Source organism: Neltuma alba, unplaced genomic scaffold (assembly GCF_004799145.2).
Source record: "Neltuma alba isolate B1F8T4 unplaced genomic scaffold, ASM479914v2 tig00011939_pilon, whole genome shotgun sequence".
Classification (NCBI taxonomy): domain Eukaryota; kingdom Viridiplantae; phylum Streptophyta; class Magnoliopsida; order Fabales; family Fabaceae; genus Neltuma; species Neltuma alba.
In genome coordinates this window covers 1-14,528 of record NW_021636525.1, presented here as the reverse complement: position 1 = coordinate 14,528, position 14,528 = coordinate 1, and the positions used below count along the sequence as shown (strand labels likewise).

The 14,528-nt window shown below is 35.9% G+C and overlaps 2 protein-coding genes and 1 pseudogene across 3 annotated transcripts; all 3 read left to right on the top strand.

The window, feature by feature from the left end:
* The first annotated feature begins 1,285 nt into the window (after positions 1-1,285).
* On the top strand, positions 1,286-3,760 carry LOC114719714 (40S ribosomal protein S15a). The gene is made up of 4 exons (XM_028905229.1): positions 1,286-1,351; positions 2,185-2,322; positions 2,418-2,578; positions 3,285-3,760. Exons 2-4 carry the CDS (start codon positions 2,190-2,192, stop codon positions 3,381-3,383), a joined length of 393 nt encoding a protein of 130 aa, XP_028761062.1. The 5' UTR covers positions 1,286-1,351; positions 2,185-2,189; the 3' UTR covers positions 3,384-3,760.
* Positions 3,761-6,708: 2,948 nt separating this feature from the next.
* Positions 6,709-11,913, top strand: LOC114719710 (mitogen-activated protein kinase 16-like). Of its 2 annotated transcripts, none has more exons than XM_028905223.1 (10): positions 6,709-7,001; positions 7,867-8,275; positions 8,421-8,548; positions 8,639-8,698; positions 9,286-9,435; positions 9,771-9,926; positions 10,010-10,221; positions 10,817-10,918; positions 11,049-11,227; positions 11,531-11,913. In XM_028905223.1, the coding sequence occupies exons 1-10, from the start codon at positions 6,978-6,980 to the stop codon at positions 11,791-11,793; spliced, it is 1,683 nt and encodes a 560-aa protein (XP_028761056.1). In that variant the 5' UTR covers positions 6,709-6,977; the 3' UTR covers positions 11,794-11,913. The 2 variants fall into 2 exon arrangements, with proteins under 2 accessions (XP_028761056.1, XP_028761055.1); XM_028905222.1 differs by having other exon boundaries at positions 11,049-11,209; positions 11,514-11,694.
* A 1,177-nt stretch (positions 11,914-13,090) lies between these two features.
* LOC114719716 (guanylate kinase 3, chloroplastic-like) lies at positions 13,091-14,279 on the top strand (annotated as a pseudogene).
* Positions 14,280-14,528: the final 249 nt, after the last annotated feature.

Below are 14,528 nucleotides of genomic sequence, written 5' to 3'. Positions count from 1 at the left end.
CCAGATATATGGTGAGAAGAGTAAGCAATTTTTCCACTTTATAATATTCATTCGTTTTCTTTCCTTTTATTTAAAGGGGCCTAAGGTTACAAACAGATGGAATCTATTGACTTTTGATTTATGGAGGAACTTATATGTCACTAGGTTACAAGATGATCGGCTATAATATTAACTCTGATCTCACAAGTGCATAGTGAGACCTAAGATGTTAAACTTCAATTTTTATGTAGTTCTTTTTTTTTTTTAGCCTTGTTTTTATTCGTTTGACCGACAGTTTATAGATAGATAGCTACCAAATAAAATGATGGTGGTATGTTAGTAAAAGGGTTGATACAATTCATATATTTGGATCCATTGCAATGTCTTCTAAATAAGAAATTGCTAAAATTGGTGTTATAAAAACAACACAATTTTATTATATGTGAATTTTTTATTTTATTTATGATAGAATTATTTCCATCCAAAGGGTCCCCATTCAGTGCTCATCAGGTGATGAGCACCCAATGCTCATCACTTGATGAGCAATCTGGACCAACGGTCCAGATTTAATATTATTAAATAATTATTTTAAAATAGAAAAAATTATATTTTTAAAGAATGATAGTTAAGAGATTATTTTTATTTTTTATCCTATACCTATTAAAATAATTATTTTAAAAAAATAAAAATAAAAATAAATTTGAACCATCCAGATCAGATTTGGACGGTCTAGATCTGATGAGCACTCAATGTAAATCCATCTTGAATCCTTTTTTATTAATAAAATATTAAATTGACAATCTTTAAATACACTACCTCCGGTCCTTAATATCAGAACTAGTTGACTAATTTAAGTAGATTAAGAAAGTTCGTTAAGTTAGTTATTTGTAAAAAATGAGTGTTGTCTTTCCTAAAATATCCTTCATAATTAAGTATATTGGTTAGAATCATCATTATTACAAAGACTACCTTTGAAAAAAATAGATAAATACGAAAGACAAAGTAGATTGGGGTCTTATATTTTTTTGATACAAATTGGGGTCTTATATTTAAAGTCAAAATAAAAGTCAAATAAGTTCTTATATTAAAGACTGGAGATAGTATTTTTTTGGGCCAATATGAAAGAAATTTTTTTTCAAATAATTATTATTTTCCATGAAAAGGGCCTAAACAGAATAAAGTCCAAGATGAGAATTAGGTAAGACCCACAACTTATTCATTGGGCTCAATTAATGGAGAGCCCAAATTTCAAAACCCTAGTTAGACATGAAGGCGCTTTATAGGTATTCTTCGTTTTGCTTGTGATCAGTCTCGATTCCAAAGCGTCGACCGTATTCGCGCCGTTTCTCTGAGGATCCTCTGTTCCGAGTTGGTAAGATCCGGCTTTTACAGTTTCGAACGCTCTCCTCTGCTTTGAGGGAAATGTATGAAATTATAATTCATGATCTTGTTAATCCGCTCTCCTGGGGTTACTTGTGTTGTACGGAGAATGGGTGCATGCTGGTTGTTTGTATTGTTGTCATTACCTATCGATGCTGTATTGCATATTGTGTACTTGAATTGGGGAACCACAGTTTAAAATTTGTTCTTTAACAAGAAGTGTTAGGTGTGATTTTGTGTATACCTGACCAAGGAACACAACTGTATGAAACAAGCGATTTTTTTTAGAAATTATGGGAATGATTTGATAACACGAAGGATTTGAAGTTCGGCCATAGTTGAACAAAGCGAAGTTGGTTATTGAGGCAGCTCTTAGTATTCTGCTCGTCATTTTATTTATTTATTTATTTATTTTTTGGAGGGGGGAGCGGATTCATGAGTTAGAGGCTACCTGAGTCTGCGCTATTTTTGGGTTTTATGTTTGCAAACTTGTTATTCTTGATAATTTGAATTACTATCGAATATCTAATGTTTAGGTGTCGATTTGCTCCAAGAGCTAGTGTTACTTATGGCTATTTTTTAAGTAATGGATGGATGGACTTGTAGCTTCCATTCAAACTGGTAATGTTGATTAATGATGTGTCTCTTTCATCAAGGGAAATAAAAGAGAATGGAAGTGGTTGTATAAATATGTCTAGATTGTATCATGAAAAGCAATTTGAACCTTTAAATATGGATTTTCTTCCACTTATTGCTCACTTGTGTCTTGCATTAGTCTATTACTTTGTTTTAGAGATCGTTAACCCTTGCCAAACTTTTTAACAGTGACAATGGTGAGAGTTAGTGTCCTAAACGATGCTCTGAAGAGTATGTACAATGCTGAGAAACGGGGGAAACGTCAGGTCATGATTAGGCCATCCTCAAAAGTGATCATTAAGTTTCTTTTGGTGATGCAGAAACATGGTATGTCTCAATTTTATTTCTTAAAGCACTTCCCTTATTTTTGGAATTGATTATAAAGATTTTTTGGTGATCTCGCTCATTCTGCTACTTTCTAGGGTACATTGGAGAGTTTGAGTATGTTGATGATCACAGGGCTGGGAAAATTGTTGTTGAGTTAAACGGAAGATTAAATAAATGTGGTGTTATTAGTCCCCGTTTTGATGTGGGTGTCAAGGAGATAGAACCTTGGACTGCAAGGCTACTTCCCTCAAGACAGGTTAGCTAAGAAGCTTGCTGTGCAATTGCTTGTAATATGAAATCTATGAAATCTTCTTGTTTGTTGACTCTTATGGGGCGTTTGGATTAGCTTCTCAGCAAGACGACTCTTCTCACATACTTACCTCCTACATAGTAAAATCACTTTCAAAAAACTAATTCAAACATAATTTAATTTGTCTATAGCTGATGAATGCCTCCACTTAGCATCATCTTAGTACATTTCATTTATTTTAGATGATTTGGTAATATCGTCTAGCTCACTGAATTGTCCTGCTGTGTTTCTATGAATCTTTCTAGACAACTGTTCTTCATTTTTCTCTATAAGCATGGCTTTTATGTAAGGTTTTCCTGTTAAGTTATAGCAAAGTCTTCTGGCCTCCTGGCCTATGGTTCTTGTACTTTTAAGTCAGGATCCATATATTCTCTAGTTTTATGGCTCTTCACTTGTAAGGTTCAATGTATTTCTTGGGCTGCTATGACATGAGCTTGCTATTACTTGATAACCATGCTAACTTTACACGGTCGATTACGCATGGGTTTGTTTTTCGTCTTCAGGCCTTCCGCCCATAGGTTTTCAGGAAGCATCTTTCCCCCTTTCTCACAGCATTGGAAGTAGTGCCAATCATTTGAAATGGAAAAAAGTAATATATATTGTGTTCATACGGTTTCCCTGTTGGCCCTAATCTTTGATCATACTAATGCAGTTTGGCTATATTGTCTTGACGACCTCTGCTGGTATTATGGATCACGAAGAGGCTAGGAGAAAGAATGTTGGTGGTAAAGTGTTGGGTTTCTTTTACTAGGCATGTTTTTTGTTTTAGGAGAGCGACTCCAGTTTTGAGACTCCTGCCCACTGTAATGACGAAGTGGTAATCTCCTAGTGCTATCAAGTTTAGCTGAGTTGTTTCCTGATGAGCTTTTGTTTGTCTCGCAATTACAATTTCGTCCTTATGATTAATCAGACATATGTACTTTCGTTCCTATAATGCCAAAATATGATGACATCCCTTTGCCCCTTTTCTTCAACCCTCCTTCTCGGGAGGGGATTGTTTTGGGCTTCATATGAATGTTGTATCTTTCTCGTAGTTGCACCTCAATTATTCTTCCATTTTTGTGAGAAAGGATGATTTTATTGTTCCAAGCATATTCGGTATCTATTATACAAGATTTTGTAGTTCTAGCTGACCATTCTAGTGCTTTGACCAAGTTTAATAGATAGTTTAAATAACGCGTGCTTTGATATGACGTTGACACCAGTGTCATCCATAACCTTTGATGGAACATAGTTTTCACTAATTTTGGCCGTTTTGGCTGATATAAGTGGTTTACCTGTGTTGACGCGTGGTTCATTGGCAGCGGGCAGAAAAGTTGTACGATCTGACAATCAGTGTGGGAAATGATTTGAAACCAGCTTGACTTTTTCGGGCGATTATTTGTGGCTGTGTGTTCGTATATGAAAATATTTAAGTAGATTGTATTTTAACGAGATTTTTGTCCATATCAGTCAATATCACGTCAACAGTCGAGTAATCTAGCGGCAAGAAAACTCGCAGGTTTGATCCTGAAGCCTATTAATACTGGACCCTCTAAGTAAAAAGAAGGTTTATTTTATTTTGGCCAAAAAAAAAAAAAGAAAGATTATCAGAGTTGTATTATTCATTGATTATGAATTGTGCGACATATTTCAGGATGTGTGTCCATAGCAAAGGTGCATAAAAATAGAGAATTTGTAATTTCAGAAGGATGTGCGGTGCCCCTTACATCCACGAAATTTCAAAAATAGAGTTTCTTCACAAAAATGAAAGAAGGAAAAAAAGTACGAAACGAATAAATAAATGAATAATACATGGAAGGCATGGATTGACTTGCCTGTCTGGTGATGGTTGTTATGTAGGATTATGGTTTTATGGTGACCACTCACTGGTCAGTCACAGCTCAAGTTGCTAAGAAAATGGTCCCTCCTAAATCCAAACCCATGTCTCAAACATTAAAGCTCCTTTATTTTCCTTTCTTTTTCTTTCATTTTGATCTCAATAATGTTGTTGTGTGTCTTTGCTGGGAGCCAAAATCACCAATGAAACAAACAGATGAGGCTGTGCACTAAAGTTGAGAATTTTGATATCTCCTGCAATTTGGGAAGTAAAAGAAAAAATATTTTAGTAGAGTTTCTTTTAGTCTTCTTTTAATAGTGGAAGGGGGCATGTGGGAGACGGTTGTTAAGGACTTTGAAGCATTGTGGGTGTCATTATCCCCACCAGACAGAAAAATTAATTGCCTGGTTCCACTTTCCACAACTTTATCTTCTTGTTTAGTTAATTTAAATTGAAGTCTTACTCTTTGAAAATTATTCTCTGTTTCAACTAATTTGAACCCAGTATGTCTCTTCTTTCCTGTCTTTTTTACTTTTCCTATTTGATAACCTTCTCTCTCATTTTCACACAACAAATCAATTCCATTTCTCAAAACTATAGCAAAATGGTGAAAAGTTCTTGTTTAGGAAGTTTTATTGGTTAGAAAGACCTAATATGTTTTTATACATAAAAAATATTGGTATTTTATATGATTTCATACATATAAAGTATTTGACTTTGTACTGGAATTCAGGTTCATTTGACCAATAAAATTTTTAAATAAAGACTTTTCATCTATTTTCTCTAGAATTTTAAAAAAATTTCTTTCATGTAAGCTCCATTTGGTCTCAAATTATTGCCTGTTCCCTGGACAGCAGAAAAACATATAACTTTTCAAAGAACTTCAACTGTGCGTTGGTATAATCAATTTCATATCTGTTTCAAAAGTATTTTCTTCTTTATATCTAGAAAAAAAAAGTATTGTGACCAACTTCTGCTTAAATAAAAAAACAGGAGAAATTTCCAATGCAGAAAAAACCAGAGATTATTTTTAATTAAATAAATATTATTATTCTGCGACAAAGTATGTGGCTGAAAAAGATGATATTGGATTGGAGATTCCTTTTATTTAATTAATAACCAATTAACTAATACCACCGTTTCCCAGCTAGAGAACTCTTCAGCCCATGTGACGCACATGCTCTTGTGGCATTAATTAATGGTGAGAATTTCTTTTAATAATTTTTATTCAAAGAGATAAACAATCCCATGTGTTTAGAAGAAAATAAAATTGTCATTCTTAAAAAGAAAACGAATTTTCATTTTCTATGAACTTCATGGATAGTTTAATTATGATGCTGCTAAATCCAGAAGTATGACTTATTACTGGTCATTATGGTAATTAAATTGATAAAAATTACAATAATTAGTAGAGTGATAACATATTTGAGTTTTAAATTATAAAATTTTTATTAGCGCCGATATCATGAAAGAGAAAAGATCTTAAAATTGTCTAAAATGAAAAAAATAAAAATAAAAAGTGAAAAAGAGTGATAAATAAAAATAGGGAATTTAATAATAAATAAAACTGAAACATTATTTGAAAAGCATGTAGTTGTCATATTCTTGCATCAGAACAAAAAAAAATAAAAATGTAATAAAATATTAAACACTGATAACCCCTTTTCCTTTCTCTGCTTCCAAACATAATATCGTTATTTTAAAATCACAATTTTTCGAATTAATGATCATTTTCATTCGCACCCTGTCACGTTTCGGAGTTCTACGCCACAAAGCCTTCAACTTGAAGTACAAGGCCTCTGTGGGAAGCTGATTTTTACTTGGAAATATTTCCGTTGAAATCTGCATAGTCCTCTTCTTCGATTCCTACCTTCTTCACACACAACAAAAGAATCTTATTATGCTCTGAAAGCCGGAGCATTTCCCTTTTCCGTCTGCATATATTATATTCACTTCCTTTTGCCGCTTTTGAGATTATCGCCATAGCAGATCCTCCCAAGATTAGTTTTTTCCGCTTATGCTAGCTCGGTAACATACCAGAGCGCATTTTCTTACGTGATCTGTAACCTGGAAGTTACCAGCTGCATTTTGTTACTTCCGCCAGCTTGTCTTGATTATGTTGTGTTTGATAAAGTCTCCCCCTTTTTTGATTTAAATATAGAACTATCAGAGCATTTGATCCTTAATTTGAACCCTTTGTCTTTTCTTTTATGACCCCTTACTTTCAATCCTAGATGCTACTGTAGCTGCCAGCTGAACCGCGTCTCTTTCCGTTTTGAGCTTTGTTCTTTGTTCTTTTATGTCGAAGGTTTCTAACTTTTTATTTGGTTTTAAACTTGCACTTTGATCACCGCGTGCCTAAGCGTCATAATACCAGTTAATCGTTTTTCCTTTTGAAGTTTTCGCTTTTCTGGGTTTTGAACTTGGTCGTAGGAGTTGGGGGATCTAGATTTGAGTTGAGAGAAGGGGCTGTTTGATGCACCTATTGGCCTAAATCATTGACGGGTTTTATGCCAAGTTGCCTAGATGCTGCCTGATCAAAGAAAAAAGGTAAAGCTTCTCTTCTGATATATGTGTAGCTATAAATTATCTGTGGTAATTCACTTTGGGGGAGAAATTAGATGCTTATTGAGACAATGAATGGTCGTTGTTTTGTTGTTTTCTGCATCTCTGTGACTGCACACAACTTGTACCCACTGGTCACATAGTTGTGATCTTATTTATTCTGTGTCATTTGTTATGAAGTTGCCCTATTCCTCTTACCTTTTTTCTTTCGGGTATTGTGCTTGAACGCATATTTGATCTATGTCTTGTTTGGGATGAATGATTTATCAGGCAAATGTCTATGCTTCACCGCGGTGCTAACTTGTCTAGTTCTGGTTTGTATGAGACCAGCTGAGCATTTCGCATCATTTAGGACATTTTTTCTCCTCTTGCAGATCCTGTTGGATCTACTGGCCATTGCAATCGATTTTTATTGGCTTTCTTCTTTTGCACTCATGTTATATGCTTCAAATTCCCATTATCCTTTTTAAGTTTAACAATATTGAAGCAAGTTTCGCTATAGGATTTTGTTCCTGAAGAAAAGAAAATCTCTTTACTATTAGAGATGATAAGCTCATATATGTTCTTGGCGATTAATTAGACCATCTCTTGACCAAAGAAAGAAAAAACAGAGAGAGGGTAAACCATCCGGTGATGCTCAATACTCCAAAACTTGGGGGCATATTTCAGTATTATTTTTTCACCAATGGATGCAGAACTTGGACGAATAGCTTGTTCTTTTCTGGTTTAATATATGTACACCATCTTTCCCCTCAATGCAGAAATGCATGTTTCAAATAATTTAGGCCACGTGCATTGATTTGACTTTAATTACTTTCTGCTGAATTGTTTATTAACTGTGTTTATGCAGTCATCTGTGGATGTGAACTTCTTCACAGAATATGGTGAAGGGAGCAGATACAGAATAGAAGAAGTAATTGGTAAAGGAAGCTATGGTGTAGTTTGCTCCGCGTCAGATACACACACTGGAGAAAAGGTTGCAATAAAGAAAATTAATGACATATTTGAACATGTCTCTGATGCTACTCGTATTCTTCGTGAGATTAAGCTTCTTAGACTCTTGCGTCACCCTGATATTGTGGAGATCAAACATATCTTGTTACCACCTTCCAGGAGAGAATTTAAAGATATATATGTCGTGTTTGAACTCATGGAATCCGATTTACATCAGGTCATCAAAGCAAATGATGATCTGACTCCAGAGCACTATCAGTTCTTTCTTTATCAGCTTCTTCGAGGCTTGAAGTACATACACACAGGTTATAATCTTTATATAATCAGAATCTTTTTCATGGATAGCTTGCTCTAGCAATCTTTACTTCTATTAACCATTTAGGTTTTGATTATAACAAACTAGTTGCTGATTTTAATTTGGGATGATACTGAACTTCTGAATGGTCCCAGCAAATGTTTTTCACCGTGACCTAAAACCAAAAAACATCTTAGCAAATGCTGACTGCAAACTCAAGATCTGTGACTTTGGTCTTGCCAGAGTAGCATTTAATGACACACCCACTGCCATATTCTGGACGGTAAGAATCTCTTTTTCCTGAGACTATAGAGCCTTGAACATGCAGTGTTGTCGTTTTTCATCATGCTTATTTCCGTTTGACTACTCACAGGATTATGTTGCAACAAGGTGGTATAGGGCTCCCGAGCTGTGTGGATCCTTTTTCTCCAAGGTGCTCTGGTGCAATATCTGTTACATATTTATTTTGGACCCTTGATTTCTTTATTCAATCCCACTCCTGCTTGGACTTTGAAATTACGAGCAGGTCCCTTTCCCTTCCCCCTTAATCCTGTTTCTTTCCTTCAATTACACATGCTAGGGACCTCTTGAACTCTTATATATTTTTTAAATAATTGTGTGCTTGGGGAAATCTACTATTCTCTATGAATCTTCTACTAAAATTACTAAAGAAATATTTGTTAACAAATTGTCTAGCTCTCTTCTCTTTTTGGAATGCTGATAAGAACCTGTGACATTATCTTGACCGTGATTTCTAAGTGTCTATTCTCAATATATGGACTTACCCCCTTGTGAAAGCTTTAATGGCAACTTGGGTGGCCTCTGGTTGGGTAAACTGTACCTTTTAACTATTTTTATCTATCTTGAATCCGTGGAAGGTCTGACCATGTATTAGGGTGAGACAGCCTATCTCTTTATGCACTATATGTACATAATTATTTAATTTTTAGTCATTTAATCAAGATGGTATATATGATTTTTTTTTCTTTCTTTTAATATGAATTTTCCATGTTTTTTCAGTACACACCAGCTATAGATATATGGAGCATTGGCTGCATTTTTGCAGAACTTTTAACTGGAAAACCTCTTTTCCCGGGGAAGAATGTTGTCCATCAGTTGGACCTCATGACTGAACTTCTTGGAACGCCATCTCCTGATGCCATTGCTAGGGTCTGTAAATCATTCACCCATCTTTTTAGCATATTTTTTAAAGTTTTCTTACCACCAGTACCATATATGCAATTGCATGTGGAAGTTAAAATTTTGATTTTGGAAAAAATGTCACACAAATAAAACTGACAATACTTCCAATAATAAACACTAATTTTATTAACATATATAATAGCATGTTATGTGTATGGGATTTAAATTTGAATGCACAAAATTATGAGAGAGAAAAAAACAGGAGAGGCCCATGAGACCCAGATAACGGGTGAACAGTGATTCTGTTTTAGTATAATATATTGATATAGACTTTCAGCAACCCTGTTATTATATGCATACAGATACGAAACGAGAAAGCTCGGAGATATTTGAGCAGCATGCGAAAGAAGAAGCCAGTTCCTTTCTCCCAAAAGTTTCCTAATGCAGATCCGCTTGCTCTTCGTTTGTTGGAAAGAATGCTGGCATTTGACCCTAAGGACCGGCCTACTGCTGAAGAGGTTGAATTGTCATGCATCTTCAGTTCACTTTCTTTGTTATGTCTTGGTCTAACAGGGCATATTGTTTTTTCGAAAATTGCTAGGCTTTGGCAGATCCATATTTTAAAGGTTTGGCCAAGGTTGAAAGAGAGCCTTCAGCACAGCCAGTTAGCAAGATGGAATTTGAATTCGAGAGACGCAGGATAACAAAGGAGGACATACGAGAGCTCATATATCGAGAAATTCTGGAATACCATCCGAAGATGTTGAAGGAGCACCTAGAGGGAGCAGAGCCAACCAGTTTTATGTATCCTAGGTACTTTTCTTTTGGCTGTCGCATTTTGCATTCCTTAAATTTATCATACAACACAGGAATTTCTTTCATATAGTATTTGTACCCAGAAGTTAAAAAAATTTGGAGGCCTTTGTGTTGCAACTCAATATATTTGAAAGAACTCTTTTGGGCTTTTATTTATTATCTCCTGCATTCTTTAATGGCTTTGTCTGTTATTTTGGTTGTTATTGGATGACTTCCGGTTTTCTGCTTTATCTTTTTCTGGTGCTTAAGATGAGCATTTATTAAGAAAAGAAAAGCATTTTCATTGCTAACCAGAAGCCATGTGGTACTTGATTGGCAGTTTTAATTCTCCATCGGTGCTCACCTTGAAGTTGAAATATTGCGTTAGAGTCTATCTAGAATTATCCATTTCTTTTTAATGCTTTCTGGGAATGTAAAATTTTTATTTTGAATTTTTATTTTGAATTGCTTTGGTGAACCTTTGATTCTTAAGCATCTGTAATATATAGTGCTCTATTTTGTCCGGTTTGTCACACTATTTGATGTAGCTTATCAGCCTTTCATTTTGTGCCCCTCTTTTCTTCTGGTAACTAACTCCTCCTCTTTTAAATAGTGCCGTCGACCACTTCAAGAAGCAATTTGCTTATCTAGAGGAGCATTATGGGAAGGGTGGAACTGTTATTGCGCCTGAGAGGCAGCATGCATCATTGCCCAGGTATCCTTTTAATTACCGTTATTGTTTTTGGGTAATGCAGCTTTCTTCTTGGTCACTGGCCTTTGTCTTGTCAACATGCCCATGTATCTGCTCGGAATTGCTGACTTCTGATTTGAGATTGCATGTGCAGGCCATGTGTATTATATTCAGATAACTCAGCACAAAGTCCAGCCGAGGTTGCAGAAGATCTCTCTAAATGTTGCATCAAAGAAATTGAGAAGCCACCCGTGGAGAGGACTGGTGGCATCCCTTTGGCTCGGCTTCCTGCGCAGGTTCCACAAAATATGCAAGGTATGACACCTTACTCGAGTATAGAATTTTCTCCTCCTCTCTCGATTCCTCCTTACCTCTTCCCATCCCTCTCCTTAATATATTGTAAGACAAAATGTTTGTTTACGGGTTGTGCTGTCATGTGACATGAAGGTCACGGATTCAAATTCTAGAAACAGTCTTTTTGTTTGTGGGGTAAAGCTGTGTACACCGATTTTTCAAACCCCACTTGGTGGGAGCCTTGGGCACTGGCGTCCCTTTTTTCATTAGAACGTTTGTTTACATGCTTGAATATGAGATGGTACTTACTGCTCACTTGCTTTAGGTGCAAGGCCTGGAAAGTAGTTGGTTCAGTATTGCGTTACAACTGTGGGGTAGCAGCAACAGCAGACGTTTTTGAACAGCGGCAGATGGTTAGAAATCCACCTGTTTCAGCCCAATATGCTGCTTCAAGCTGTTCATATCCCAGAAGAAACCCAGCCTGTAAAAATGAGAGGACAGAAGATGATGGAATAGAAGGTTCCAATGGTTTGCAACCAAAGCCTCAATATATGCCTAGAAAAGTTGCTGCCGCTCAAGGTGGAGCTTCAAGTCATTGGTATTGAACTATTGTTTTACATACCAAAACTTGGGTAACATCTGCCACTGAGCCTTACAGATCTTGCATCTGGGTTTGTTTCCGCCTAACCTCAGGACGATAATCTGAATCTTAACTGGTGGCATACCTTCATCTGGAAAGACTCAAGGTAAAAACTTGAAAATGAAGTTGAAGAAGCCTCTGGCTGAAGTTTAGTTACATCTTTGTAATTTTCTGTCACTCTGATTCATTTATAGCATGAAACAGGAAAGACTAGTAGCAACAAAATAGTTCTGATCTCTGCATTCCACAATAGCAGCTGTCTACTTTTGTCCTAATTTATTTTGGGCCATCACACTGATAAGTGTATTTTTCTCACCCCCTACCTGCCTGTATTGTATTCTAAATAATCATCTCGTCCTCTTTCAACTGTATTTTGAATCCAGAACTATCTTTGGTGGTACCGAGACCAAAACTTGACCTGTGGAAGATTAATTCTAGGTTGTTTCACTTGAATACTTGCTTTTACTTTTTCATTATTCTGATACCTTCAATCTTCAATTGTTCTTTCGTAAAATGTTATTGTCGCCATGTGATTAACGGGTACTTGGGAATCAGTTAAGAAAATAAGTCAGAGGTTCTCTACTAATATACTTTTTTGGCCTTACTTTATTAGTATAAATAGGGACATACAGAAATGTAACGTGTCTAATTTGCATAATATTACTGTATACTTCCTCTGGTTCTAACTACAAGGATTAGTTAAAAAGTTTGTATTGATTCTAGAGACAAGGCTTTAGTTGATTTTGTCTCATGAATTTATAATTATTTTCCTAAGCAATCCTATTTATCACACATACTATAGGGGATTATTCTAAGGAGAAAAGTTTCTAATACAAAAACATATATTCATTATAAATAACTAATGTGAATAGATTTTTTTTTTTAATCTCTGTAATTAGTTTTTATACTTGGAACACGAAAAGATAGCATTATTCTAATGAATTTTTGAGAAGGGGAATATTCTAATATGGAATTGGTTATTTAATAAGAGAAATGTCGCTATCCCGTTGAATACTTGAATACTACTTCTCACAATAACAAGTAGCCATTATCTTCCAATTAAGTTAAACTAATCATTAAAAACTAAGAATGATTGTGAATTATAAGTTTATAACTGAGCCAGTTGTGTACGTACAGTAGTAAGTCCAGGTTTTATAGTAATAGATTATATTATATTGTTAAGTAATACGCTTCTTAAGGTGTGAGCTTCAGACTTGTGTCACCGTTATAGCCAAAAAATTCGATCCTCTGCTTGCTTTTCTTGCACCGACTATTTCTATCTCTACCCCATGTTTCGTAAGCTCTTCTGTGCTGCGGCCCAATCCAATCTTCACCATCGTCACTTTCTTCCAATTTCCCACTCAAACTTTCAGAAAGCCTTCATTCCCGCCGATCTCATTCCTAATTTGGTCACTGAATCTTGCTTCGTCGCGAGATCTCAGAATATCAGACCCTTCCCGCGATTATCTTCTTCCTATTCCCGAATGAGTGATTCCCGGCGGCCGTTCTCGGTTCCCATTACTGCCGTCAACGAGGCCAATAAGTCTGAGCTACTTCGTGCTCTCGAAACATCGCTGGTTCGTCGTTCAGCTCAGAGCCTCTGATCCCAAATCCAAAGCCATTGATAATAGTAATTAGCGGGCCAAGTGGTGTTGGAAAGGACGCAGTGATCAAGAAACTTAGGGAAACTCGGGAGGGTCTTCATTTTGTGGTCACTGCAACGAGTCGAGCGAAACGACCGGGTGAAGTTGATGGAAAAGATTATTTCTTTGTGAGTAAAGAGGAATTTGAATCCATGGTTAAGAGGGACGAGCTTCTGGAGTACGCGCTTGTGTATGGAGATTATAAAGGCATTCCAAAACAGCAAATTCGGGAATACATGGGTAAAGGGTATGATATTGTTTTGAGGGTGGATATTCAAGGGGCTCAAACATTGAGAAAAATTCTTGGTAATTCGGCAGTTTTCATTTTCCTTGTGGCTGAGAGTGAAATGGCAATGGTGGAAAGACTGGTTGATAGAAAGACTGAAACTTTAGAGTCGCTGCTTGTGAGGATTGCTACGGCTAGGGAGGAAGTGAAGCATCTTAAGAATTTTGATTATGTGGTTGTGAATGCTAAAGGGAAGCTTGAAAATGCAGTAACATTAGTGAGTTCCATTATTGATGCTGAGAAAGCGAAGGTCTGTCAAAGAGTGCTGTGGTATAGGTCATTGGCGGTTATGATTGAGGTTTTTTAAGGGGCGCCATAGATTGTTAACTGCTTTTTCAGATACTTAATCAATTGTTGTCATTGCGTTCGCAGCAAATAAGAGCTGACTATTTAATTTTTCAGTTTCTGTGAATCTCTTAATTTGTACTTACTTTGATGAGTTAATGTAGTTTCAATTTTTGTGGGTATAAGCAATTTCGGGAATACAAGGTCTTGCACAAAGATTGTCTAGTGCTTTGGCAAGCACATAGTGAAGTGAATTGGCAAATCTAGCACGGATGAGTTGGTGAGATGTGTTTTGACAAAGTAGTATCTGGGCTTTGATTTACAAAAGGATTCGCACTCAGTTTAAGCTATTACAACAATGGCCTTAGCTAAGACGTTAAAAATATTGGATCCTTTGCAATTAGGCAGTCATGTATTACAAGGGAGCAACAGGAAATAATATATCCAAGTATCTGTTTCTTTTCTCCCCTTTATAACCATAATTTT